Raw genomic sequence first — 27,022 nt, 5'->3', positions numbered from 1 at the left:
GCGCCGCGGCGGGGAGGAGACGGAGACCCGCCCCTGCGCTCTGCGGCAGCGTGTGACGTCACGGGGCGGGGCTTCGGCGCGAGCGGAAGGCGGGACCAAGGCCAGGAGCCGGCGAGTGATGCCACTCACACCCGGGAAAGAGCTAACGGGACAGCGGCGCAAGCCAATCGCAGCCAGCCCTCCGGAGGCAGAGGGACCGGGGTGGAGACTTCGGATGCCGCGGTTGCAGGTGGGTGAGCCCTGGGGTCGGACCGAGTGGGGTGTTGGCGTCTTATTCCAGGAGACCCCCCGGGGCCCACAGGAGAGAGGATCCCCCTGGCCACGGCTGCCTCTACCGCTCCTTCGCGTTCGGGGCCGGGAGAGGTTCCCGCGTCTGGGAAGGGACTGCCTGGTGCCGGTTGGACTTGCCCTCCTCCCCCAGCCCCCACCCCCTTGGTTGGACCCCTCCGCTCACCTAGGACTCTTCTGCCCCCAGGAGCCCAGTGGGGCCGAGGCTGCCCCCGAGCCCGAGCCGCTGGGCTGCTGTTGACCCTTTGTTCTCACCATCAAGTGACTCAGGCTGCTCTGCGATTGCCAAGCCTGGACCAAACCCCGGGGGAGAAAACTGAGGATTCTCTCGCTGAGGCACCGGTGGGTCCACAGGTCCTTGCTCTAAAAGCCGCAGAGCCGAGTTAAATAACTGCAGCAGCCCTTCCGAGCTACTGTCTCTGCTCAGTTATTTTTGCTGATGTCTCTGCTCCCACAGTTGTTCCAGGTAGACTGTCGGTGACTCCTAGGACAGCCCTAGTGACCAAAGCCCCTCCCGGGGACGGGTCCAGGGGAAAGGTGATCTCTGCAGATGAATGCCAATGCCTGACTCTGGTTGGTTCAATGCTACACACACGGTGGGAATCAGATGCTCTTCTGCCTTCGGTTGCCAAGAAACGCCAATAAAAGGACAGCAATAGGAATGAACACAATCGTACTCTTTCACGCGGGTTGTGTTCTGTTTGCATCGATGCCTGTTCCATTAGCTTTTCGTGGTATCATGAGCCCCCTTCAATACTTTGCAGATAAATGGGCTTTTGAACACACACATACACAAGTCTGCAAAGAGCTATAAAATGAATTCCTCACTTGATAGATGAGTTTACGATAAAAGTCCGTGGCAATGTGTGATATTTAAGGTCTGCTTACCATCTTCCAGAGTTTACAGTCTGGCAAAGCAGATAAGATAAGGCATGTACAAAAATGCTACAGTAAGAAAAAATATAAAGATATGTAGAGTATAAGGCATTCTACTTACTAATACATGATTTCGTGCAGTGAAAGAGAGGACCTTGATTATAGGGGTTTCTGCTAACTGGAGGTGAAGAACTAGAGACTGTTTTTTGTTTTTATTGATTTCAGAGAGGAAGGGTGAGGGAGGGAGAGAGGTAGAAACATCAGTGAAGAGAGAGAATCATTGATAGGCTGCCTCCTGCACACCCCCCTACTGGGGACAGAATCCGCACCCCCGTACATGTGCCCTTGACCGTAATCGAACCCAGGACCCTTCAATCCATAGGCCGATGCTCTATCCATTGAGCCAAACCAGCCAGGGCACTATAGATTGTTCATTAAAGAAGTTTTTCTCAATTAGGGTGTAACAAAAGGGATGATAGCTAGAGGGGAATAAAAGGTCAAAGGATATAGTTTTGTTTGATGTTTATTTAAAGATGGAAGGTACTAAAATTTGTACACTTATGGAAAATGTCCAGTAGAGTGGAAGAAATTGTTGATGTAACGTAAAGAGAGGTGTGTGTGTACCACTCTAAAGTTTATTCCAGAGTGCAGGACTTTGTATTGTTTTTGCTGCATTTGCAGTACCTTGGATAGAGCTAGCCACCATATTAGCTACTCCCTAAACTTTTTAAATTTGTTGAATAAATGAGTAACTTGGACTCGATTTCTCTTACCTTCTTAAAATTCATTCTTCAAACATCAGCAAGAATGATATTTAAAAATATAAATCAGATTCTGTCACTGTTCAGTTCAAAATCTTCTGTGATTCCAGTTGCACTTAGAATAAAATTTCAGGTTCTTGTGGCTTATGGGATCCTGCATGAGGTAGCACTGGCCTTCTGGAGTCCTATCTCACCTATCTCCTAGCTCTTGTTAACTATATCCCAGTGATGAAAGTGATAGGGGTGACTTATAATCTAATAGATAGGGCACCTGCATTAATCTGAGAAATAATCATTTTAAATCTTAGGACATATACTTATGTGAATAAGGGGTTAAGTTTTTTATATGTGAACACATTTGTTTACTGGGGGGATGGGGGGAAAGGGCAGGGGAAGATCCCTGCGCCCTTTCGCAGTCCAGGAGCCCTCGGGGGATGTCAGCCCGGCTTCTGACTGATCGCATTGACCACCAGGGGGCAGCTCCTGCATTGAGCATCTGCCCCCTGGAGGTCAGTGCACGTCATAACGACCGGTCGTTGTGCTGGTCAGTCTATTTGCATATTACCCTTTTATTATATAGGAGGATAGGAGGGTAAGTTTTTCTTAAAGTTTCCTTTTCAAGGGCTGTGTGAAGTGATTAGGGAGGTGACTCAGCTGTGAATCCAGCAAGCAGAACCGATAAGCAGGGTCAGACGGACCCACCAAGAGCCAAAACATCATCTTATCAAGTCATCTCGCCCCCTTGATGACTAGTTACAAAAGCTGACGTCTGCAGACCCCCAGCCTCACCGTAGCCCCTTCCCCTTTATAATCCTGTCCCCTACACCTTGCTGTAAGACAGGATTTGATGCTTGTAAGCGCCTTGTTTTCTTGGGACCCTTTCCCACTTTAGGGCTTTATACACATTTTGTTCAGCAGCCCCTTACCTTCTCATCATTCAGGTGTAAACTTAAATGACACTTTTCTCAGAAAGACTCTCTCTCCCTAATGTTGTAGTGGATGAAAACAAGGACCTGGGATCAGACTGTGAGTTTACAAGCCAGCTCCCTATTTATGTGCTTCATCATCTTGGGCAATTTAGTTAAATTCTCAAAGCTTCCTTTTCCCTGTGTATAAAATGGGGACAATAGTGGTTTAGAAGATTAAAGAGTATATAAAGTATGGACTACACAGCCTGACACATAGTAACACTATGTAAGTGTTCACTGTTACCATTTTTATATGAAATTGAATACTTTCCCTCACAGTGTTCATTTTTATTTCCTTTTCTCAGGTGTTTCTTCACAGTATTTATAATAATTTATAATTTGTCAGTCTTTTTCACTAGATACTAAATACCAAGAAACCAGGGATCAAATCTGACTTTATTCTCCACTAGTAGCCTGGTGCACGAAGTTCGTGCACATTAAAAGGGAATTAATTAGAGGAAATATTTTAATATTGCTATTTGCCCTTTTTCTATAATAGAAGTGTCAGATATGAAAGAAAATTAGTAAAATGTATATGAAAATCTTCCTCCTGTCAGAGTCTGGGGCCTGCCGTGGGACCCAGAGTCAATCCCCGCCCACCCACGTCTGCCTAAAAATCACATGAGACCCAGACCTGGCCAGCCCCACACCCATTAGGCGAGATCCAGACCCAGCCGGCCCCATCCCCGTTAAGCCCCACCAGATGGGGGGCACAGCCTCAGGTCCCCCGGTGCATGTCGGTGGGGGTGCACCCTCAGGTCCCCTGGCCCGGGCCAGGGTGGGGGACATGCCTTGAGGTTCCCTGTCAAGCCCCGCCAGGCGGGGGGCATGGCCTGAGGTCTCCCGTCAAACCCTGCCAGGCGGGGGGGGGGACAGCCTGAGGTCCCCCATCAAGCCCTGCCAGGTGGGGGTGTGGCCTTAGGTCTCCTGGGCCAGGGTGGGGTGTGCATCTTGAGGTCCTCCGTCAAGCCCCGCTGGGCTGGGAGCACAGCCTGAGGTCCCCTGGCCTGGCGCCGGGGTGGGGGATGTGGCCTGAGGTCCCCATCAAGCCCTGCTGGGCGGGGGGTGCGGCCTGAGGTCCCCTGATCCAGACTGGGGTGGGGGGGTGCTTTGAAGTCCCCCGTCAAGCCCCACTGGGCAGGGGGCATGGCCTGAAGTCCCTCCTTCCCCCCAACCCCCGCCCGGCGCGGCGCTACACAGCCTCAGGTCCCTGCTGATCGCTTGTTATGGCTCATTACGGGAACCCCACCTCCGCTGTGGGCACAGTCATCTTGTGTTACAGGAACCCTGCCTCTGCTGTGGGCACAGCTATCGTGTGATGGCGTGAGGGTTAATTTGCATATTACCTCTTTATTATATAAGATGCTATCTCTAGTGCCTACTTTGATACCTGGCAATGTAGTTAGCACTCTATAACAAATATGGAATAGAATAGGCCAGAAATCATGCTCTTTATTAAAACATCAGTGACCAAACTAATATCACTGGGGGGACCAATGAAATCAAAGTCCTTTTCTAAAAAAATTATGTATCCCCCTAGTACATATATAAAAAATATATATAAGCAAAATTAGTTGAGATGCTCTTAAAACTTCTTCACATTCAGAGTCTTTAACTCTTCTAATTCACTTTCTTGATGTCCATATTTTACCACATACCGTTCTCTGTTATGAACATTAATGGTGTATCATTTCTTTTTTTTTTTTTAATATATTTTTATTGATTTTTTTACAGAGAAGAAGGGAGAGGGATAGAGAGTTAGAAACATCGATCAGAGAGAAACATCGACCAGCTGCCTCCTGCACACCTTCCACTGGGGATGTGCCCGCAACCAAGGTACATGCCCTTGACCGGAATCGAACCTGGGACCCTTCAGTCCGCAGGCTGACGCTCTATCCACTGAGCCAAACCGGTTTGGCAATGATGTATCATTTCTTAAATGAGTATCCATTATTATCTATCTCCAGGGTTTTCTTTAAGATGCTGATACCCATTCTTCACACTTAGAGGCATGTACACATAGTTACAAATATGATGACTGCTCCCTGAGCAAAAGTGATTTTAAGATACCTATCAATTTTAGATATGTTAAATGTGGGAAAAAGTGTCAAAATTAATGAAATATGATATTGAATTTGCAGAATGTTTGGAAGGGAAAAATGCCTTACAGATATTTTTCCCAGAATTAATGTTACTGGGTAAGTGCATGCTATTATTGATTTTAACCATTAATCTTTGTATACCACTTGACAATCTACACTAATAAAAGAGAAAAATGGTAATTGGTGTACGACGCTACCCTTTTCATTGGCTAATCAGGGCTATATGCAAATTAACTGCCAACTAAGATTGGCAGTTAACTGCCAACTAAGATTGGCAGTTAACTGCCAACAAGATGGCGGTTAATTTGCATATGTAGGCACAATGCAAGGAGGCGAAAGGGAAAGCAGGAAGAAGCCCCCTGCCACTGACAGTGATCGGAAACCCAGGGGGGAGCTAAGAGCTGGGGGGCAGGGCAAAGGCGGCCCTGGGGCTGCCTTTGCCCCGCCCCTCAGCCATGATCGGAGAATCAGGCGCCTTTTCCGCCCTGGACAGTGATAGCAGGAAGTAGGGGTGGAGCCAGCGATGGGAGCTGGACACGGTCAAAGCTGGCAGTCCCAGGAGCTAGGGGTCCCTTGCCTGGGCCTAAAGCGAAGCCCACGATCGCGGGGCCACTGCAGCTGTGGGTCCCCGCTGCCCGGGCCGGACGCCTAGGCCAGAGGCGTTAAGCCTGGGCAGGGGCGGAGCCTGCAACCGCGGGGAGCTGGGGGTCCCCTGCCCAGGCCTGACACCTCTTCCGGAGGCCTCAGGCTTGGTCAAGGGGCCGATCCGGTGACTGGTGATCGGAGGGTGATGAGGGTCAACTCCTCTGGCTGAGGCGTCAGGCCTGGGTGGGGGGCGGAGCCGGGGATTGGGGGGATATGATGGTCCCCTTGCCCAGGCCTGAAGCCTGGGTCAGAGGCGTCAGGCCTGGGCAAGGGGCCGATGCTGCAATTGGAGGGTAATGGGGGTCAACGCCTGAGGGCTCCCAGTATGTGAGAGGGGGCAGGCTGGGCTGAGGGACACTCCCCCCCGCCCCCCCACACACACCCAGTGCACAAATTTCGTGCACCGGGCCCCTAGTATTTAATATTCATGATATCAATTAAGCATTACAATAGTACAGTGTGATTGGTGTGTCCACTTGGCAGATGGGCAAGCCAAACCCTCAGAGAGCCTCAATAGAAGTCACTAGTGCCAAAACCGGTTTGGCTCATTGGATAGAACGTCGGCCTGTGGACTGAAGGGTCCCGGGTTCGATTCCGGTCGGGGGCATGTGCCTGGGTTGTGGGCACATCCCCAGTGGGAGATGTGCAGGAGGCAGCTGGTTGATGTTTCTCTCTCATCGATGTTTCTGACTCTCTGTCTCTCTCCCTTCCTCTCTGTGAAATATCAATAAAATATATTAAAAAAAAAAAAAAGAAGTCACTAGTAACTGATGAGCCGTTTAGGACAGTGATGGTGAACCTATGACACACGTGTCAGAGATGACATGCGAACTTATTTTTTTGGTTGATTTTTCTTTGTTAAATGGCATTTAAATATATAAAATAAATATCAAAAATATAGATCTTTGTTTTACTATGGTTTCAAATATCAAAAAATTTCTATATGTGACACGGCACCAGATTTAAGTTAGGGTTTTTCAAAATGCTGACACACCGAGCTCAAAAGGTTCGCCATCACTGATTTAGGACCTTTACTCAAACCAAATATAAGAAATAAAAATTTCAGCCTTCTCTCCTTAGGAAATCCCACCCCTGCCGGAAGTTGGAGTCCCTGCTTCTGGAAGATGGTGGTGTTCCAGTGCTCATGGCCTCAGGAAGCGCGAGGCAGGCATGGGCTGGAGCACAGAGGGCGGCGGGGCGGCCCTGGAGCGGCTAAGCCCGCGGTGAGGAGTCCGTGCTGGGGCCTCAGAAGCCAGCCCCGCGGGGGAGCAGCGCCCATTGCAGGTGGTCCGTTCCGCCCCCAGAAGGTGGCCAGGGCCAGGCAGGGCAGGACGGGCCGGGCTTGGTCCTCCCGGCGGGGCCCCCGCTATGCGGGCACCAGCTGCGTAGGGAGCCGCCTTCTGAGGTCGGGGTTCCCGCCATCCTCACCTCGCCAGGCCCGCTGCTCCCTGCAGAGTGTGATGGAGCCCGGGCCTTCCTCGAGCCCGTGTGGATCCAGAGTTTCCCAGCGCCCCGCCCCCCCATGTCAGACTGGGACCCCCCACAGCCACACGGTTCTGACCAGGACAGGATTGCAGGGAGATGCGGGGACAGCCATGGGCCTGACCACCTACCAGGTCAGTTCTCTGACGGGAACACGGGAGGTTATGGCCACTCCGCACTTCACCTTCACTCGTGGCCTGAAGGGCACCAGCAATGACGGTTCCAGGGAAGCCATGGCGGCGCCTCAGCCCAGGGCAGCCCCTGAAGCCTGTGCCCAGCGAGGAGCTCTCCCGACGCTGCGCCCATGGAACTCCAGTTCTGTGGGGCCAGGAAGGGCCTCCCGGATGAGAGGGGCACGGAGCCCTTGGCGCCAGTCACTGAATGGCCCTTGAGTCACTTAAAAATAAAACCAGGTCTCTGCTGATTTGTGTTAAAATCCCATCGAATGAATGTATGTGCTTAAATAACTTCAGTAACAGAAACGGCATTGCTATTTTTAAATGCTATATTAAGTTATATTTTATTTTGAAGACATCAAATGAATTTAAAATTTGAGAAAATTTGATATAATAAAATAATCCCATTCGTGTGTTCAAAACATCAAAAAAAAAAAAAAGAAATAAAAATTTCAGCTTTTTTAGATTTGTCATTAGGATATATATGAAAGGCTTTAACTTTTAGCAACTTTATACAAGTGAATAGCTACATATGAGATTTTATTTATTTGTTTTTTAGAGAGGAAGGGAGAGAGAGAGAGAGAAGCATCAATATGAGAGACAAGCATCTATAGGCTCCCCTACACGCCCTGACAGGGATCAAACCAGCAACTAGGTATGTGCCCTGACTGGGAATTGAACCCACAATCTTTTGGCACATGGAGTGATGCTCCAACCAACTGAGCCACACAGGCCAGGGCTGTATGGGCTTCTTAAAATTAATATTCTCAAGATTTGTGCCACTACGCAAGAAATACAGTTTTTATCCTTTTGAAAGTTTCAGGTTTGGGTACCTTTCAGCTGTTTTGTTTTACATTCAACTTGTTTTTAAAAACTGAGGAACCACATATGGATACCAAAAAACAATGTTTTCTTTGCATTTTCTAAGTATTTTAAATTAGAACAAAACTGGGATATCAAAATAGTTTCTGAACTGAATTTATATTTTATTGTATTTTTCTTTCAATTTTTATTTTGAAACATTGCAGATACAGGAATTTATAAAGATAGTATAGAATGATCACATGTATCCTTCACTCAGTTTCTTCAGTGGTTATAACTTATATAAATTATTTGACCAAAATCAAAACCAGGAATTTGTTATTTGTACATATAGTTCTGTCGTTTTATCACATGTGTAGATAGATTCCTGTAACTACCACCACAATCAAGTTACGATTACTACAAAGGTCTTATGCCTACCTCACCCCCCACCCTCACCTTGTGCATACCCATCTCCTCATCTTCCTCAGTCACAGCTGAGGATTGCGAACCATAATCTCAATCCCTGGAAACCACTAATCTGTATTCCATGTCTCTAATTTTGTCATTTCAAGAATATTATAGATATGGAATCATATGGTATGCGACTTCTAGAGATTGACCTTTTTTACTCATCATAACGACCTTAAAAGTCATCTAAGTCAGTGGTTCTCAACCTGTGGGTCGCGACCCCTTTGGGTTTCGAACAACCCTTTCACAGGGGTCGCCTAAGACCATCCTGCATATCAGATATTTATATTACGATTCATAACAGTAGCAACAACAGTTATGAAGTAGTAATGAAAATAATTTTATGGTTGGGTCACAACATGAGGAACTGTATTTAAAGGGCCTGAAGGTTGAGAACCATTGATCTAAGTTGTTATATAAATAATTTATTCCTTTTTAAGGATGAGTATATTCCATGGTATGGATGTACCATGGTTGTATACTCATTTCTCTATTGAGCAACATTTTGGTTGCTTTTCAGTTTAAAGCTGCTATAAAAAAATCATCTATAAATTTTTGGGATTGAGTCTGCAACCCTGGCATGTGCCCTGACTGGGCCCCAACCAAGAATCAAACCATGACCCCCTGGTTTATAGGTTAATGCTCAACCCCTGAGGCATGCCAGCCCGGCTGCCCATTTTTATTTATTTATTTTTTATTTTTTAAATTTTTATTGATTTGAGAGAGGAGGGAGAGGGAGAGAGAAATAGAAACATCAATGATGAAAAGAATCATTGATCAACTGCCTCCTGCATGCCCCCCTCTTGGGGTTCGACCCCACAGTCCAGGCATGTGCCCCTGATTAGAATTGAACCTGGAACCCTTCAGTCTACAGGCTGACACTCTATATCCACTGAGCCAAACCAGCAAGGACGACTGCCCATTTTAATTGGATTAGTTGGAGTTTTTGTGCTGCTGAGTTGTTGTTGTTATTGTTGTTAATCCTCACCTGAGGATATTTTTTCAATTGATTTTCAGAGAGAGTGGAAGGGAGGGGAGATGGGGAGAGAAAGAGAGAAATACCGATGTGAGCGAGACACATTGACTGATTGCCTTCTGCATGCACCCCAAACAGGAATGGGGAAGGAACCTACAACCCAGGTATGTGCCCTTGACCAGGAATCTAATCCAAGACCCTTCAGTCCGTGGGCCGACACTCTAACCACTGAACAACCAGCAAGGGCTGTATATTATATATTTTGGATTGTAACACCTTAGATATGTGATTGCAGAATATTTCCTTCCATTTTATAGGTTGCCTTTTTATTTTGTTGACTGTTTCTTTTACTGTGCAGAAGCTTCTTACTTTGATGTAATGTCATTGGTTATTTTTGTTTTTGTTGCCTGACTTTAGGTGTTAGGTCCAAAAAAATCATTGCTATTACTAATGGCAAGGAGCATATTCTCTATTTTTCTTCTAAGAGTTTTATGGTTTCAGGTGTTACATTTACATCTTTAATTGATTTTGAGTTAATTTTTGTGAGTGGTATGAGATAGAGGTCTAATTTCACTTCTTTTGCATGTAAATATCCAATTTCCCAGCATTATTTACTAAAGAAAGTGTTTTCCCTCCATTGAGTATTTGTGGCTTCCTGTCAAATATTAGTTGACTCTGTATGTTTACTTCTGAGCTTTCGATTCTTTTCCATTAGTCTATGTGTCTGTTTTTATGCCAGTATCATATGGCTTTGATTACTATACCCTTGTGATATAGTTTACAATTAGGAAATGTGATGTGTCTGATGTTGGTTTTTTTCTCTGGATTGTTTTGGCTATTTAGAGTCTTCAGTTCCATATGAATTTTAGGATTGTTTTTTCTTTTTTGTGAAAAATGCCTTGGAAATCTTTTTTTCTTTTTTAATTGATTTGAGAGAGAGAGAGAGACATCTTTTGGTTTCCTCCTATACGTGCCCTGGCCGGGATCAAACCTGAAACCCTTTTTGGTCTTCAGACACTCCAACCTACTGGGCCAGTGCATGCCTTGGAAATCTCGATAGGGATTGCGTTGAATCTACTGATGGCTTTGGGTAGTGTGGGCATTTTAACAATATTAATTCTTCTGATCCATGAACACGGGTTATCTTTCCATTTATTTAAGTTCTTTAATCAGTGTCTTTTAGTTTTCAGTGTATAAATCTTTCACCTACTTGGTTAAATTTATTCCTGTGTATTTTATCGGTTTTGATGCTATTGTAATTGGAGTGTTATTATTATTTCATTTTTAGATAATTTGTTGTTAGTACTACTAATTTTTGTATGTTAATTTTGTATCCTGCCACTTTACTGAATTCATTTATTAGTTCTAACACTTTTTTTGGTGGAGTCCTTAGGCCTTTCTATATAGAAAATCATGACATCTGTAAAAAAGACAGTTTGACTTCCTTTCCACTTCTGATGCCTTTTATTTATTTTCTTGCCTGATTACTCTGGCTAGAACTTGCACACTATGTTGAATAGTGGTGAGAGTGGGCACCCTTTTTCTTAAGCCCAATATTAGAGAAAAAGCCTTCAGCTTGGCACAATTGAGTATGATGTTAGCTGTGGGCTTGTAATAGTTTGCCTTTATTATTGTGTTGAGATTTTTTTGGGTCTTTATTATTGAGAGTATTGTAAATGTCCCTCCTTTTCCCCCCATTGCTCCTCCATCTGGTTCCTGTCCCACTTTAGGCTTTCCTTCACAGCACTATTGTCTGTGGCCACGGGCAATGCATATGTGCATATAAGTTATTTGGTTAATCTCTTACTGCCCACCTCTCCCCTTCTCTCCAAGGTTCCTTAGCCTGTTGCATGCTTCTATGCCTCTGGATCTATTTAGTTTGTCAGTTTATTTTGTTCCTTAGATTCCACATATAAGTAAGATCATGTGATATTTGTCTTTCTCTTACTGGCTTATTTTGCTTAACATAATAACCTCTAGGTCTAGTTTGTTGAGAATTTTTATGAATAGAGATTGAATTTTCAAATACCTTTTCTGGATCTATTGAGTGATTGTATGATTTATATCTTATAATTAACTGGAGGCCCAGTGCACGAACTTCGTGCACAGGTAGGGTCCCTAGTGGCTGCCGGCTGCTGGCCGGGGTGCCTCCCTTCCCCTGGCCACCTGTCGCCTGGTCAAACTCCTGGTCAAACTCCCAGTCAAGGGGACAATTTGCATATTAGGCTTTTATTATATAGGATGTAATGAATCACATTTACTGTTTTGTGTAAGTTGCATACCAGGGATGAATCATGGAATATAATCTTTTTATAATATGCTGTTGAATTTGGCCTGCTTATATTTTGTTGAGATTTTTTTTTTGCATCTATATTTATTAGGGATTTGCTTCTAGTTTTATGTAATGGCTTTATGTGGCTTGGTATCACAGTAATGATGGCCTTGTAAAATGAGTTTATGTGTTCCTAACTCTTCAGTTGTTTTGGAAATGTTTGAGAAGGATTGGCCTTAATTCTTTTTTATTAAGTGTTTGGTGAATTTTACCCATCAATCCATCTGCTCTTGGACTTTTCTTTGTTGGAAGGTTTCTGATTATTCATTCAATCTTATAGTAATTGGTCAGATTTTCTATTTCTTCATGAGTCAGAATTGGGAGGTTGTTTCTAGGAATTTATCCAGTTCATCTAGGTCAGGGGTCCTCAAACTTTTTAAACAGGGGGCCAGTTCACTGTCCCTCAGACTGTTGGAGGGCCGGACTATAGTTTTAAAAAAAAACTATGAACAAATTCCTATGCACACTGCACATACCTTATTTTGAAGTAAAAAAACAAAATGGGAACAAATACAATATTTGTATTTGCATGTGGCCCGCGGGCCATAGTTTGAGGACCCCTGATCTCGGTAATCTGGTGTGATGATGATAAATGTTCATAATAGTTTCTTATGATCCTTTGTATTTCTGTGATACCAATTTTAATGTCTCTTCTTTTATTTATAATTTTATGCATTTGTGATCTCTCCACCTCTCCCTCTCTCTCTGGTTAGTTTATGTACAGTTTTGTCATCCATTCAAAGAACTATGTCTTGGTTTTGTCAATCTTATTATTTTTTTCCCTATTTCATTTATTTCTGCTCTAATCTTTATTATTTTCTTACTTTTCCTCGCTCCTTGAGATGTAAAATTAATTTGTTTTAGTTGAGAGCCTTTTCTTGATTTATGCATTTATTGCTATAAATTTTCCTCTTAGAACTGCTTTTGCTTCATTTCATAAGTTTTGGTATGTTGTAATTTCACTTTCATTTGTCTCAAGATACTTTTTATTTCCTACTTAATTGCTTCTTTGATACATTGATTGTTCAAGAATGTGTTGTTTAATTTCCAAATATTTGCCAATTTTCTAATTTTCCTCCTGTTACTGATTTCTAGTTTCATATGATTATGGCTAGAAAACAGAGTTGATATGGTTTTAGTCTTCTGAAATTTGCTAAGACTTACTCTGTGGCCTAACATATGTCTCTATTCTAGAAAATGTTCTGTTTATGCTTGAGAAGAATCATTCTGCTTTTGTTGGACAGAATGTTCTGTAAACATCTGTTAGTTCTCTTTGGTCTATAATGCTGTTCAAATCCTCTGTTTCCTTATTGATTTTCTGTCTGGATGATCTATCCATGTTGAAAGTGGGGTATTAAAGTCCCCAATTATTACTGTTTTGCTGTTTCTACCTCCTGATAGTTCCGTTAATATTTGCTTTATATATTTTGATGCTCTGATGTTGGGTGTATGAATATTTATAATTTTTATATCTTCTTGATGGATTGACCCCATTATTATCTTTGTCTCTTTTGACTATTTTTAGCTTAAAATCCATTTTTTTTGTTATAAGTACAACTACCCCTTGCTTTCTTTTAATGACCATTTGTTTAAAATATCTTTCTCTACATCTTTACTCTCATTCTGTGTGTGTCTATTGCCAAAGTGAGTTTTATGTTGGCAGCTTATTGTTGGATTTCGTGTTTTGTTTTGTTTTTAGTATTTTTATCGATTTCAGAGAGGAAGGGAGAGGGATAGACAGATAGAAACATCAATGATGAGGGAGAATCATCAATCGGTTGCCTCCTGCACTCTCCCCACTGGGGATCAAGCCAGCAACTCAGGCATGTGCACTTGGCCAGAAATCGAACCTGGGACCCTTCAGTTCGCAGACTGATGCTCTATCCACTGATTCAAACTGGCTAGGGCTGGATTTTGTGTTTTATCCATTCAGCCATTCTTTCTTTTGATTGGAGACTTTAATCTATTTACATTTAAAGTAATTATTGTTAGGTAAAATCTTGCTATTGCCATGTTGTTAATTGTGTTCTGACAGTTTTGTATATCCTTTGTTTCTTGTTTCTTTATCTTTCTGTCTTCTTTGTGATTTGATGACTTTTTGTAGCATTATTCTTAGACATCTGAATCACAATATTTTGTGTAATTACTACAGGTTTTTCCTTATTGGTTACCATGAGACTTACATAAAATGTAACACCCTTTAAGCTGATAACTTAATTTTGCTAACATACAAACTGGACATTTTTGCTCCCTCCCTCCCCTAGTATATTTTAGGTTATTGATGTTTCAATTTATATCAGTTTTATATTGTGTATTCAGTAACAAATTATTGTATTTATAGTTATTTTTAATATGTTTGTTTTTTAACTTTTAAACTCAAGTTGTCATTCAGTTATTTAGCACCATTATAGTATTAGAAATTTGACTTTGACTGTATATTTACCATTACCAGTTAGTGTTACACTTAACATTCATACATTCTCATGATTTTAGTTAGCATCCTATTTCTGCTTGAGGAACTTACTTTAGTATTTTTTGTAAGGCAGGTAGAGTGGTACCTCAGCTTTTGTTTTTTGGGGAAAGCTTTTACTTCTCATTTTTTCTGAGAAGCAGCTTTGCCAGGTATAGTATTCTTAGCTGATAATTTTATTCTTTCAATATTTTAAATATATCACCTCATTCTCTACTGGTCTGCAGAATTTCTGCCCATAGTCTATTGGGGGTGTGGTGTCGAGGGGGAGGGTTGTATGTGATGTTTTACTTTTCTGCTTCTTTCAGTATCATTCTGTCTTTGACTTTTGACAATGTCATTATGATGTGTCTCTGTGTAGCACTCTTTGGCATCCTTTGGGCCTCATGACTCTGGATGTCCATGTCTCGCTCCAGGTTTGGGAAGTTTTCAGCTATTATTGCTTTACAAATGCTTTCTGTCCTTTCCTCTTTATCTTCCTTCCAGCATTTTCATAATGCACATATTATTCTTTGGATGGTATCCTATGAGTCCCATATGCTTTCTTCACTTTTTCATTTTTTATTTTCCTCTGTGCTCCTCCTCCTAGTAAACTGATTCTTGTAAACTGATTCTTCTGCTTGACTGAGTCTGATGTTTAAACTCTCCAATGAATTCTTCAGGCCAGTCATATATTTCAACTTTAAAATTGCTGGGTATTTTTTTTAATATTGTTTTATTGCTTAAACTATTACTAAGAGTAGTACATATGTCTCCTTTTTTCCCCCCTTGATTGCTGGGTATTTTTTAATAATTTTTAATTCTTTGTTGAAATTCTCATTTTGTTCATACATTATTTTGCTCATCTATGTATATAAAAGCCTAAGTGACCAAATGACTGAACAACTGAATGACTGGTCGACCAGTTGCTATGATGCACATTGACCACCAGGGGGTAGATGCTCAATGCAGGAGCTGCCCCCTGGTGGTCAGTGCACTCCCACAGTGGAAGCGCCGCTCAGCTGACCAATGGGCGCCAGATGCCAGGCTCACGGCTGGCTGCTGCAGCCCGGAGACCACAGCGAAGTGGCAGCGAGCCTACCAAGCGACTGCAGGCGCAGGGGGGCCTGGATGAGCAGGAGCGGCAGGCGGTGTGGGACTGCTGGTTTCGTTCCAATCCCCGCAGGCTGCTCCAAGGGACCCCATTGGGGCATAAAGCCCTGCACCAGGCCTCTAGTTTTATTTAACTGTCTGTGTTTTCTTGTAGTTCAGTAAACATTTGTAAGAGGATTATTCTGAATTCTTCGCAGACAGTTCATAAATCTCCTTTTCTTTAGGGTTAGTTATTGGAATTTATTACTTTCCTTTAGTGGTGCCATGTTGGCTCAGCTCTCTATTCCAGTGCCATTGTAAGCAGAGCTGTAGGTTGGGCTATGCAGCTACCCGGGTATTCTGGTTAGGCTACTTGGCTTGATAGGCCTGGAGGCTGTTCTCAGCCCTATGCAGAGCTTCAGATTTGCTTCCCAAACTGGTCTGTGTAACAGACGCCACAGTTGATACGGCTTGCTGGCTGGGAACCTGAATAAGACAAAACTGAGCACCAACCTTCCGGGCCACATGGGGTCACCAGCTGGGTTTTGCAGATGAGCAGGATCACTGGTCGGGTGCTCTGCTTACGTGCTACTGGCCTACTTAGCTTCCCAGGTGCCCTGGCCAGGTTTCTTGGTGAGGTGGGACTGGAGGCTGCACTCAGCAGTAGACAGCTAAGAATTGGCATCCCTGCCCGAGTGGGCAGCATAACTGGCTCCCAAGCCAGCGAGGCTCGTTATTTGAGGTCTTAAATCGGGCAAAACTGTGCATCGAGTTCCCTGCCAGATGGGATCACTGTCTTGTGTTCATATTCTTAAGAAACTGTCAAGTGGTTTCCACTGGCAATGTATGAATGATCCAGTGTCTCTACATCCTCTTAAGCACTTGGTGTTATCACAATTCTTCATATTAGCCATTCTAATAGATGAGTAGTGGTATTTCATTGTGGTCTTAATTTTGCAATTTCATAGATTTTTGCTCTTTACGTTTCCTTCTGCATATCTTGAGTTTAATTTGCTTTTTATTCTAGTTTCCTGAGATGGGAGCTTATATCATTGACTTGAGACCTTTATTCTTTTCTAATGTCAGTGCTTAGTGCTATGAATTTTTCTCTGTGTTGTTTTAGCTACATCACACACATCTAGATATATTGTATTTTCGTTTTTATTCAGTTTAATGTGTTATTGTTTGTGGTTTGTTTGTTTTTTTTCGTTCTCTTGAGACCTTCTCTGACTCATGGATCAATTAGAAGTGTGTTATTTAGTTCCCAAGCGTGGACAATTTTATGTTATCTTTTTCCTATTTCTAGTTTGATTCCATTGTGGTCAGAGAACATAGACTGTGTGATTTCAGTTCTTTTAAATCATTTGAGGTTTGTTTTGTGGGTCAAGATACTGTCACTCTTGGTGTATATTCCACAGTCACTTGAAAATAATATGTATTTTGTTGTTTGGTGGAGTTTTCTATAAAAATTTATTAGATTGTGTTGGTTGATGGTATTATTGAGTTCTATATCACTGCTGACTTACTGACTTCTTGATTAATGTTAGAAAGAGGTATTAATGTTTCCAGCTGTAATAGTATATTTGTCTGTTATTCTTTTCAGTTCCATCAGTTTTTGCTTCACATATTTTGCAGCTCTTTTGTTTGGTACATACACCGTTAGGTTTTCTTCTTGGTAGATTGACATGATGTAATGTTACTCTCTGTCTCTGATAATTTCCCTTGCTGGAGTCTACTTGGTAGAGCCATACCTGTTTTCTTTTAATTAATGCTTGCATAGTCTGTCTCTTTCCATCCCTTTACTTTCAACCTAATTATATAATTCTATTTGGAATGAGCTGCTTGTAGGAAATATAAAGTTGATTCGTTTTTTTCAATCTATGCTGCTAATGTCTGTCTTTTAATTGGTGCGTATAGACTGTTTACACTTATTGATTTACATGTATTGCAGTTATTGATACGTTAGTATGTAAGTCTGCATTTTTTTGTTTGGTTGTCTGTTTAGTCACATTGATTGGTTGCCTCCCATTCGCACACTGACTGGGGCCAGGGATCAATCCTGCAACTGAGATATGTGCCCTTGACCAGGAATCAAATCCATGACCCTTTGGTCTGAGGGCCAATGCTCTAACCACTGAGAAAACCAGCCAGATCCATACTATTCTTAACACATTGTTTGCAGGTAGTTTTTATCGCGCACTAACAGGTGGCGCGGGCCATTTTTGCAGTTGAATAGATTGATTACCGTTATACCTGGAAGTACATACATAATTCACCATTGTATGCGTTAGAGACCCAAATTTTGTCCTTTGGAATTCGTATATCTGCATGTTAGCATCCCTTTAGAGCAATAAAAAAGTATAAAAATAAACGTATTTACACGTTACCCGCATTCTACCGCTAGTCTATAAAAAACATATTAATACGTGTCCTGCGCTCTACTACCAGTCAACGTAAAACATATAAATACGTTTCCCGCATACAATGTGTTAATATAGTACATTAGCTATCCAGTGAAACTTGATTTGTGCTATGAAAAATAATAGGCACTAGCCACATGTCTTAGTTGAGGGTTCTCCAGAGAAATGAACCAATTGGAGGGAGGGATAGATGATAGATAGATAGATAGATAGATAGATAGATAGATAGATAGATAGATGATAGATTGATTTATTGATTTACTATAAGGATTTGGCTTACATGTTTATGAAGGTAGAGAAGTCTCACTCACCAAGCTGGAGACCCAGGAGAGCTGATAGTAAAGTTGTTGTCTATCTGAGTCTTAGTTCGAAGAGAAGCCTGATGTCCCAACTCAAAGACAGTCAGGCAGAGAGAAATAATTCTTTCCTACCTTTCTGTTTTCTTTAGGCTTTCAGTGGATTGGGTGAATCCCACTCATTAAGGAGGGCAATTTGCTTTTATTCAGTCTACTGATTCAAATGATAATCTCATCCAGAAACACCCTGGCAGACTCACCTACAAATAATAGCCAAATAGTGAAATGGACACATAAAAGTAACCATCACATTACCAGTATATATGGCTACTGATCACTTAAAATATCACTAGAGCAACTAAGAAACTTAATTTTTTTTAATTTTTAATTAATTTAAAGAGCTAAACATGGTCCATGGTTACTGTCCACAGCAGTAGATTGTCTCAGTCCTCAAATGGAGCTTTGATGCTGTAGGACAGTGGTTGGCAAACTGTGGCTCGCGAGCCACATGCGGCTCTTTGGCCCCTTGAGTGTGGCCACGAAGTTTCAATTGCACTGTACGTGCGCGCCCGCACGTGGTATTTTGTGGAAGAGCCACACTCAAGGGGCCGCAGTTTGCCGATCACTGCTGTAGGACCATTCAGACTACTTCTCTAGTGTCTGGTTTCCATCTAGGCTAGAAACATCCCCAGCTTGGTGGTGAGAAGTCCAAATACCATGAGACTGCCACATGTAGGGACGTATAAGCTATCCACATGGAGAGATCGCAGAGAGAGAGGGAACCCCATGTGTTCTAGCAATCCATTTGAAGCATCAGACATGTGAATGAAGAAGCCATATTGGACCTCTAACCCAGTCAGGCCTTCGGATTGAGACAGGCCAGTAAGCCAGGACAAGTGGAGTAGGGAAATAGACAGAGAGCTGAACAAACTGGCAGAGCAATTGACCGCAGATACAGAAAGTCACCTCCCTAGAGATAACATTAGGCCTCAGTTGTATTTCAGCTCCAAGTCCAGAAAAGCAGGAAAACCAGGTGGGCAAAAGTAGGACCAGCTGCAATGACTAAGGACCCCCTGCCCTGACACTGACCAATCAGTGGAGACCATGACCCTGAAGGAGCACACCTAGAAAACTGATGAATAATCTGCCGAAACCCTTCCCAGAGACCTCTACTAAGATTCCCACCCACAAGAGAGAGAGAAAAGCCTCAAGGCAAAGGCCCCAGCTTGCGCACTCCCTGTGGGGAGCAGCCCCCCCATCCCCTTTGCTTCTTCCCTCTCTTATTCCCCCACAGGCAGGCGTATTCTAAACCGTAAAGGACCCCATGAGACTTGCAACCAGGGGAGCAATAGGCAGCAGCAGCTCCTCCCAGGCTCACCCCTGAACCTGTTCCCAAGGCCCCCTTTTCTCTGCCTTCCCAGTGAGCTAGGGCAGCCCAGCCTAGGCTCTCCTGTTGCTGCTTCCATGCAAAGCCCTTTCTTGTTCTACTGTCCCAGCTTTTTTTTAAATATATTTTATTGATATTTTACAGAGAGGAAGGGAGAGAGATAGAGAGTTAGAAACATCGATGAGAGAGAAACATCGATCAGCTGCCTCCTGCACATCTCCTACTGGGGATATGCCCGCAACCCAGGTACATGCCCTTAACCGGAATCGAACCTGGGACCTTTCAGTCCACAGGCTGACGCTCTATCCACTGAGCCAAACCGGTTTCGGCTACTGTCCCAGCTTTAATAAATGTTCCCACATAGCCACCTGGACTCATGTGAAATTTTTCCTGCACTAAGTCAAGAACCCACACACTACTGGTGGGTCCTAGGAGACCCACCAAGGGCTCGATCCCCTTCCCAGTAACAAGATGATTCAGCCAGAGCTGCCACCTGACTCTAACCATATGCAAACCCCCGAGCAAGAAGCTTCAGCTAATCCCACAGAACCATAAGAGATTACAAGTTTTTTGTCTTAAGCCACTAAATTTTGGGGTGATTTGCAAAGCAATAGATAACCAAAACAGAAATATCCTAAGAAATCGAGGCTCTATATTTCTTTGCCTACTCTCATTCCTGGTCATCTTTATTTTTTTTTTCCTACTGCCTTGCTTTTGGTGGTGTCAACTTTCATGCTGAGCACTGACTTTGCAGTTTGGGATAGTCACAGTTATCTGGCCTTCAACTATCCAAGATTTCTGACCTCATGGTTAAAAGGCCTTTAAAATAAAGTTATTTGTTTTTTCTTTCTGCTTTCAAATAAGCCAACTTGGATCAATGCTTGCCTTTTTCTTTCTTAGCAAAGGCCATAAATAGTTAATACAATTTAACAGAGATCCCCCCCCCCCCCCATCAGTTGTCTTTTAAAAGTCAAAAGGCATATAGCTGCAAGGAGTGTCTTGGTCATGACTGTAAGAACCCACTGTTTACATTGGGAATTCTGCTTACTTGTGTCAGAATCAAACAACTTATTTGTTCCAGAATCAAAATCAATATTTTAACATCTGCTTTGTGACCAGAAGAAAATGAGTGGGCGGGGAGAGGGATGTGTTGGGTATATACCCAAATGATTATATAAACAATGGCTCTTACATAAAACAAGACCAGTCAGGTAGTGAGATTCTATATAAGCTATTTATACAATTTATAAATTGTGCTGCTTAACACATTTATATATCTTGAACTGTATCCCTTAATAATATACTTTTTATTCCAGTGAACACATTTATACAAATTTAAAAGGAATTTATTTTTAAGTGTCATGAAAACAAATGTTTAGAACAAGGATTACTATTTTGTCATTGTTCTTAGTGCGCATTTTTTATAATTGATAAGAGGGCAAATTTTGATCTGAAAATTTTGTTGGGACTCTACTTCAGTGATTTTTCTTTTCATTTCAGTTCTAAGTACAAATAGAAATTGGCTATGGATAATTCATATGCTTTCAATCAACGAAGCTCATGTAATGGAATTCCATCTGAGAAAACAAACAACTTACTTGTGTCAGAAGATCATGGACAGAAAATCTTGAGTGTACTACAGAATTTTAGAGAACAAAATGTCTTTTATGATTTCAAAATAATCATGAAAGATGAAATAATCCCATGTCATCGTTGTGTGTTAGCAGCGTGCAGTGACTTTTTCAGGTATTTTACCTTGTGTATGCCTCAGATTTTATGATATGGATAATTAAGTTAGCTTTTTAAACTCTCCTCAACTCTCCATCCACAGGAGCATGCAACAATGATTCTTATTTCTTGAAAAGAGCCCATTAGAGCCTAGATTAACTAATTCTTTTTGAGCATGAAAATTTAGGACTATCTTTTGTGATGTTTTATAGAACATTAGTCCCTTAAAATGTTCAGCGGGAAATTGTTTCCATCTGCAGTCATTTTATGTAGGGGATCCCTGCACTGTATCCTTTAGAAAAAGAGGAAAGAACAGATTCGTCCAAAATGGAAGCCAAGTTCAAAGAAAATGAGGAGCCTGAGAGGAAACCACATTTCAGTCACATATTGATTGTATCAATGGATTATTGGGAAGGGAGGGACTCCAACCCAGAGGATTTCACTATAGTAGTGAGAAGTTCCTCTAGAAGTATTTCTGAAGGGGACCCAGCTTGTTCCAGTTTGGGCAGCCTTCTGAATATAAGTTGGTTCCCATGTAGATCATCTTACAAGGAGTGTCTTAGTCATGGCACTGTAAGAACCCACTGTTCACATTGGGAATTCTGCAAGGGTTGGGGTCAAACACATGACCCTGTGAGGCCTCTTGGTGGCATCCTGGACTTCAGCCGTCCCAGTCACGCTGCAATAAACTGAAGTGCTCATTGCAACCTTTTACATTATGTTCAAGTTTGAAGCAATAAACTGAAGTGCTCATTGCAACCTTTTACATTATGTTCAATTTTGAAGCAATTTTTTTTTGAAGTAAACAGGTTTTAAATCTCTAATAAACAAACAATGTAAGAGTAAAATTTAAGACAAAAATACAACTCTTAGCTGTTTGCCTAACTACACTGTATGTTTTCATCTGTTTTTTGTTTGTTTTCCCAGTTCTTTTCTCAGATAACTTCTGTTATTTTTCTTTATACTTCCCTGGAGCCCTAACTGTTCTTATGCTCTGTCACGCTCAGGTTCCACCAGTTTCTTCCCCTCTATCCCAATCCAGTTTTTCTTCCAAGTAGTTCTGTTCTGCTCCCTTATCCTCATGTCACCTCTTCATCAGAGGAAGCTGTACAGTACAGTGCTGCAGCACTTGGCCTCTTAATACTCATGCCCTAAATCTAAATCCCAGCTCTACCATTTATCCCATAGGTGACCGTAGGTGTGGGGCCTGGTTACTGTTTCATTTTTTGAAATCACTTTCCCTTTTTCCTCAAGTGCTGTATGAAATGTGTCCTTTTAGATGTGTGTTTATCTTATTTGGTGGATTTTCCCCCAGACAGGCAGATGCACTTGCAACATCTGATATCTCACTGTATTCCCTCTTTCATAGGTCTCAGTACTGCCAAATCACAAATTCATTTTGAAAGAGACTTTTAAATGCTAACCGCAGAAGCATTATGCACCTTAAATAATTTTAGTTGTTACCTGCAGAGTTGGCACTGATTAACCAACCCATAAATAAACAAATTAAGTCATAAGAGAGAGATTTTATGAATAATACATAAGAACATCAAATCAGTATACAAAATTTGAATCTTTTTATAGCCTTCTTTGGATTAGTTGCTGTAGCTCAGTTATAATGAATATTGTGCAATATGGGAGTTATGTAATACATCTGTTTTACAATACTAGATAAATAGTATTGTATGTATCCATTCAAATTTTAAACTAATTTATTACGATGCTTTGAAATATATTTTAAATCAACTTAAGGTTAAAGGAAATCTTTTCAAGGTAATACTGAAAATTTTCATGGAGTAGATTATTTCTGTTTACTTCTATGTTTTTTATTTTTGCAGGGCTATGTTTGAAGTAAACATGAAAGAAAGAGATGGTGGGAGTGTTACCATTACCAATTTGTCCGCCGAAGCAGTAAAAGCCTTTCTTGATTATGCCTATACTGGAAAAACAAAGATAACAGATGATAATGTGGAAATGTTCTTCCAGGTGTCATCGTTTTTTCAAGTTCCCTTCCTATCCAAAGCCTGCAGTGACTTCTTAATAAAAAGTATTAATATTGTCAATTGTTTACAGTTATTATCTATATCAGATAGCTATGGCTCTCCCCGTTTGTTTGATCATGCATTATACTTTGTACAACATCACTTTTCCTTGTTATTTAAATCCAGTGATTTCTTAGAGATGAATTTTGGAGTAGTGCAGAAATGTCTGGAATCGGATGAATTAGATGTTCCTGAAGAAGAAACTGTCCTGAAAGTTGTCCTGAATTGGACTAAATATAACTTAGAAGCAAGGCAAAAGCATCTGCCTTATTTGATTAAAAAAGTAAGATTACATCAATTACCTGAGGAGACACTTCAAGACTGTCTGCTTAGTGAAGAGTGTTTACTCAAAAACACCAACTGTTTTGACATAGTCATGGATGCAATTAAATGTGTGCAAGGTTCTGGTGGACTTTTCCCTGATGCGCGACCATCCACAACTGAAAAATACATCTTTGTTCACAAAACTGAGGAAAATGGCGAAAATCAACATACATTTTGCTATAATATCAAAACTGATTCGTGGAAAATACTGCCACAATCACACCTGATTGATTTGCCCGGATCTAGTCTGGCAAGTTACGGAGAAAAAATATTCTTGACAGGTGGTTGCAAGGGGCCGTGTTGTCGAACAGTTCGGCTTCATATTGCAGAGTCATATCATGACGCCACTGATCAAACCTGGTGCTATTGTCCAATCAAAAATGATTTCTGCCCAGTATCAACCATGAAAACACCCAGAACCATGCATACATCGGTTATGGCTCTTAATAGGTTGTTTGTCATAGGTGGAAAGACGGCGGGATCTCAGGACATTAAAAGTCTCCTAGACGTTGAATCTTACAACCCTCTTTCCAAAGAATGGATGTCTGTTAGCCCGTTACCCAGGGGCATATACTACCCCGAAGCAAGTGCATGCCAAAATGTAATTTATGTGCTTGGATCAGAGGTAGAGATTACAGATGCCTTTAACCCATCGCTTGATTGCTTTTTTAGATACAACGCTACAACTGATCAGTGGTCTGAATTAGTAGCAGAGTTCGGGCAATTTTTTCATGCCACACTAATTAAAGCTGTCCCGGTAAACTGCACACTGTATATATGTGACCTTTCCACCTACAAGGTTTACAGTTTTTGTCCCGATACTTGTGTCTGGAAGGGTGAAGGATCTTTTGAATGTGCAGGCTTTAATGCAGGTGCTGTTGGAATTGAGGATAAAATTTACATATTAGGTGGTGACTACGCACCCGATGAAGTCACAGATGAAGTGCAAGTCTACCACAGCAGCAGGTCCGAGTGGGAGGAAGTGTCCCCGATGCCAAGAGCCTTAACTGAGTTTTACTGCCAGGTGATTCGGTTTAACAAATACCGGGACCCCTGGTTTTCTAACCATTTCTAAAAGTAGTGTGTGCTTAGACATTGTAAAACTCTTCCGGTTCTAGAAACCTAGGGGAGGTTTGTTAAATAACAGTCGGTAAAAAAGGTCTATACATCTTAAATTAAAATTTACCTTCTATTAGAGAATTACTGTGAATGTACACTGTGTAAGAATTAGCAGTTCCCAGAAACTTAAAATATAAAATGCATTTTACCAAAAACTATACTGAATATAATTTAATCTTGGAGAATCCAGAATACTTGTATTGTCTTCTGTAAATAAAACTCTAGGCTTGAATGTTTTAATTTTTAACAGTGAAACACAGAAACAAATCAAATAGTAAAAACAAAGTTCACAGATTTGTACTATGTAAATGGGAGAAATCTCTTTAGGTAGTAAAAATGAATTATGTACACTATATTTTATGAACTGAAAAATAAATTACAAAGGTGAGAATCCTACCCTGTTACTACAGGTTTAAGAGTTACTGAATTCCTATCCTTTCTGATCATAGTTAGCTTCTTTTAAGTACTTTTTTCTTTCACCATTATTTGGTCAGAAATTTTTCTAAAATGCAATGTGTTTCCCCAGCATCCTAAACTGTACACTGAACATGAACATTTTCTATAATTCAACTTTTTAATGACTCAACTCCTCATTAGGAGTGTAATGTACCATATTATACTTTCATAATGCTACCAGCAGTTACTGAAATGTTTTTAAAATTGCCGTTCCTATTAGAACTCAGTGTTAGTTGGCGTTGATGTCTAGCAGTATGTCTCCCTTATTTTCTGGCTCAAGCTCAATAAATTAACATTCTTGATTTAATTATTAGTTCTAAGTTACACTGCCCTGAGTTTACTTAACATGTGTGAAGTTCTTGGATTCTTGGATGGAAATGCTGAGATACTTTTTCTGTATCATTGCCAGGTTCCAACATAATTGAGAATATAGGCAATCGGACCTCTGGCTAAGTGGATCATTATCATTGCATTTCTTAAACTATTAAATGCCCAACTTTGTGTTGCAAATAGGAATTTCAGCACTTAAATTAGTACCATATGAGTTTCCTGTGATGATATCCAAGTGTAAAGCACCAGGTTGGTTTGTTACTTTAGTAAATTATTCATAGTGAATTATTTTCTAAATTAAGAACAAAATTTAAATTTAGAAAATGTTGGTATTGATAGTAGTATTCACAACCAACATCTGTTTAGATGTTTCATCATCTTTAACCCAAACAATGGAAGAGTATTCATCATCCTTGTTCTCAGCTAGGATGATTCTGGCTTTGCAAAAGGATATGCTTCTTTAATCAGTTTAAAAGATATAAGCATTTTAGGTTTTAAGACCCCCTATTTACATCTCAGGCAATGTGTGGATTGGATTTCTCCAATGTAGTTCCCATACTCTAGTAAATGTTAATCTGTTGTAAATGTCCATATTCTTTAGAAGTATGTTCCAAAGTAGAAATATACCTAAGTGAAGGTTCTTTTATCATATAAATGTATACAATCATAAGTTCAAATGTGTTTTTCAAAATAGAATAGGGTATTAGAACACATTATCATGCAATTACAAAACCAGGGACTGGCCCTAATCAGATAGGAAGTATTCTGTAGAATTGGTGGCCTTCTTCCCTGCCTTCCTTAGTTGGCTCCTCTCTCTCTCTCTCTCTCTCTCTCTCTCTCTCTCTCTCTCTCTCTCTCTCTCTCTCTCTCTCTCTCTCTTTCTCTCTCTCTGACTTTGAAAACAAATTTACACCATAACAGTGGGTGGCTTATATGTATGTGGATTCACTCAACTCTGTCACTCTTCTCATCGCCCATTGATTAATGGTAATGTTTCTGGAAATAGCCTTGTAATCCAGGCCTGGGTGACTCCCTCTGCATTTGATATAATATACTTTCTAATGCACAAGGCCTCCTGCCTTGGTTTCTATAATTGCTGCAGGCTACGTAATCATTTTTCCTATTGCCATCCCTTTACATCTGTACCCATGTGCTCTTCATCGTTTATATCTGCCAGAAAAGTATTCTCTCTAGTCACAAATCCCCAAACCCTTCCTTTACTGTTCCTTTTCCTTGGCCCAGTTGTAACCTGTGGTAGGCTTGTCCCTGTTAATAGTTGCTGTTGTTCTAATTGTGTGCCTTCTTATAAGATAATGCTTTAATTTGACCTATCTGCACTGGTTCTGTGTATTCAAAAATCCTCAGCACCCAACCACACAGACTCATGGTCAGTGACTGAACTGGTTATATTTTCCTGATCTTGTCAATCACCGTGGCTTCACTGCCAGGAACCGTGTGTGTGTGTGTGTGTGTGTGTGTGTGTGTGTGTGTGTGTGTGTGT

At 41.5% G+C, this 27,022-nt stretch overlaps 1 protein-coding gene across 5 annotated transcripts; it reads left to right on the top strand.

Moving 5' to 3' along the window:
• The first annotated feature begins 42 nt into the window (after positions 1-42).
• KBTBD3 (kelch repeat and BTB domain containing 3) lies at positions 43-26,351 on the top strand. Of its 5 annotated transcripts, XM_036324450.1 has the most exons (4): positions 64-229; positions 476-630; positions 21,023-21,268; positions 23,089-26,351. In XM_036324450.1, exons 3-4 carry the CDS (start codon positions 21,048-21,050, stop codon positions 24,689-24,691), a joined length of 1,824 nt encoding a protein of 607 aa, XP_036180343.1. In that variant the 5' UTR covers positions 64-229; positions 476-630; positions 21,023-21,047; the 3' UTR covers positions 24,692-26,351. The 5 variants fall into 5 exon arrangements, 4 of the variants coding, with proteins under 4 accessions (XP_036180343.1, XP_036180344.1, XP_036180346.1 ...); XR_004970312.1 differs by lacking the exons at positions 21,023-21,268; positions 23,089-26,351 and adding an exon at positions 746-1,927 and having other exon boundaries at positions 43-229; XM_036324451.1 differs by lacking the exon at positions 476-630.
• The last annotated feature ends 671 nt before the right edge of the window (positions 26,352-27,022 follow it).

This window comes from Myotis myotis, unplaced genomic scaffold (assembly GCF_014108235.1).
Source record: "Myotis myotis isolate mMyoMyo1 unplaced genomic scaffold, mMyoMyo1.p scaffold_m19_p_10, whole genome shotgun sequence".
Classification (NCBI taxonomy): Eukaryota; Metazoa; Chordata; class Mammalia; order Chiroptera; family Vespertilionidae; genus Myotis; species Myotis myotis.
The sequence above is the reverse complement of the archived record's forward strand: the minus strand, read 5'-3'. Positions and strand labels throughout refer to the sequence as shown.

Excerpts from the sequence above, each read along its gene's own strand:
- KBTBD3 (XM_036324451.1), top strand. The coding sequence starts at position 21,048 with ATGGATAATTCATATGCTTTCAATCAACGAAGCTCATGTAATGGAATT. Across the intron at positions 21,269-23,088 it reads GCGTGCAGTGACTTTTTCAG|GGCTATGTTTGAAGTAAACA; the intron begins GTATTTTACCTT and ends TTATTTTTGCAG.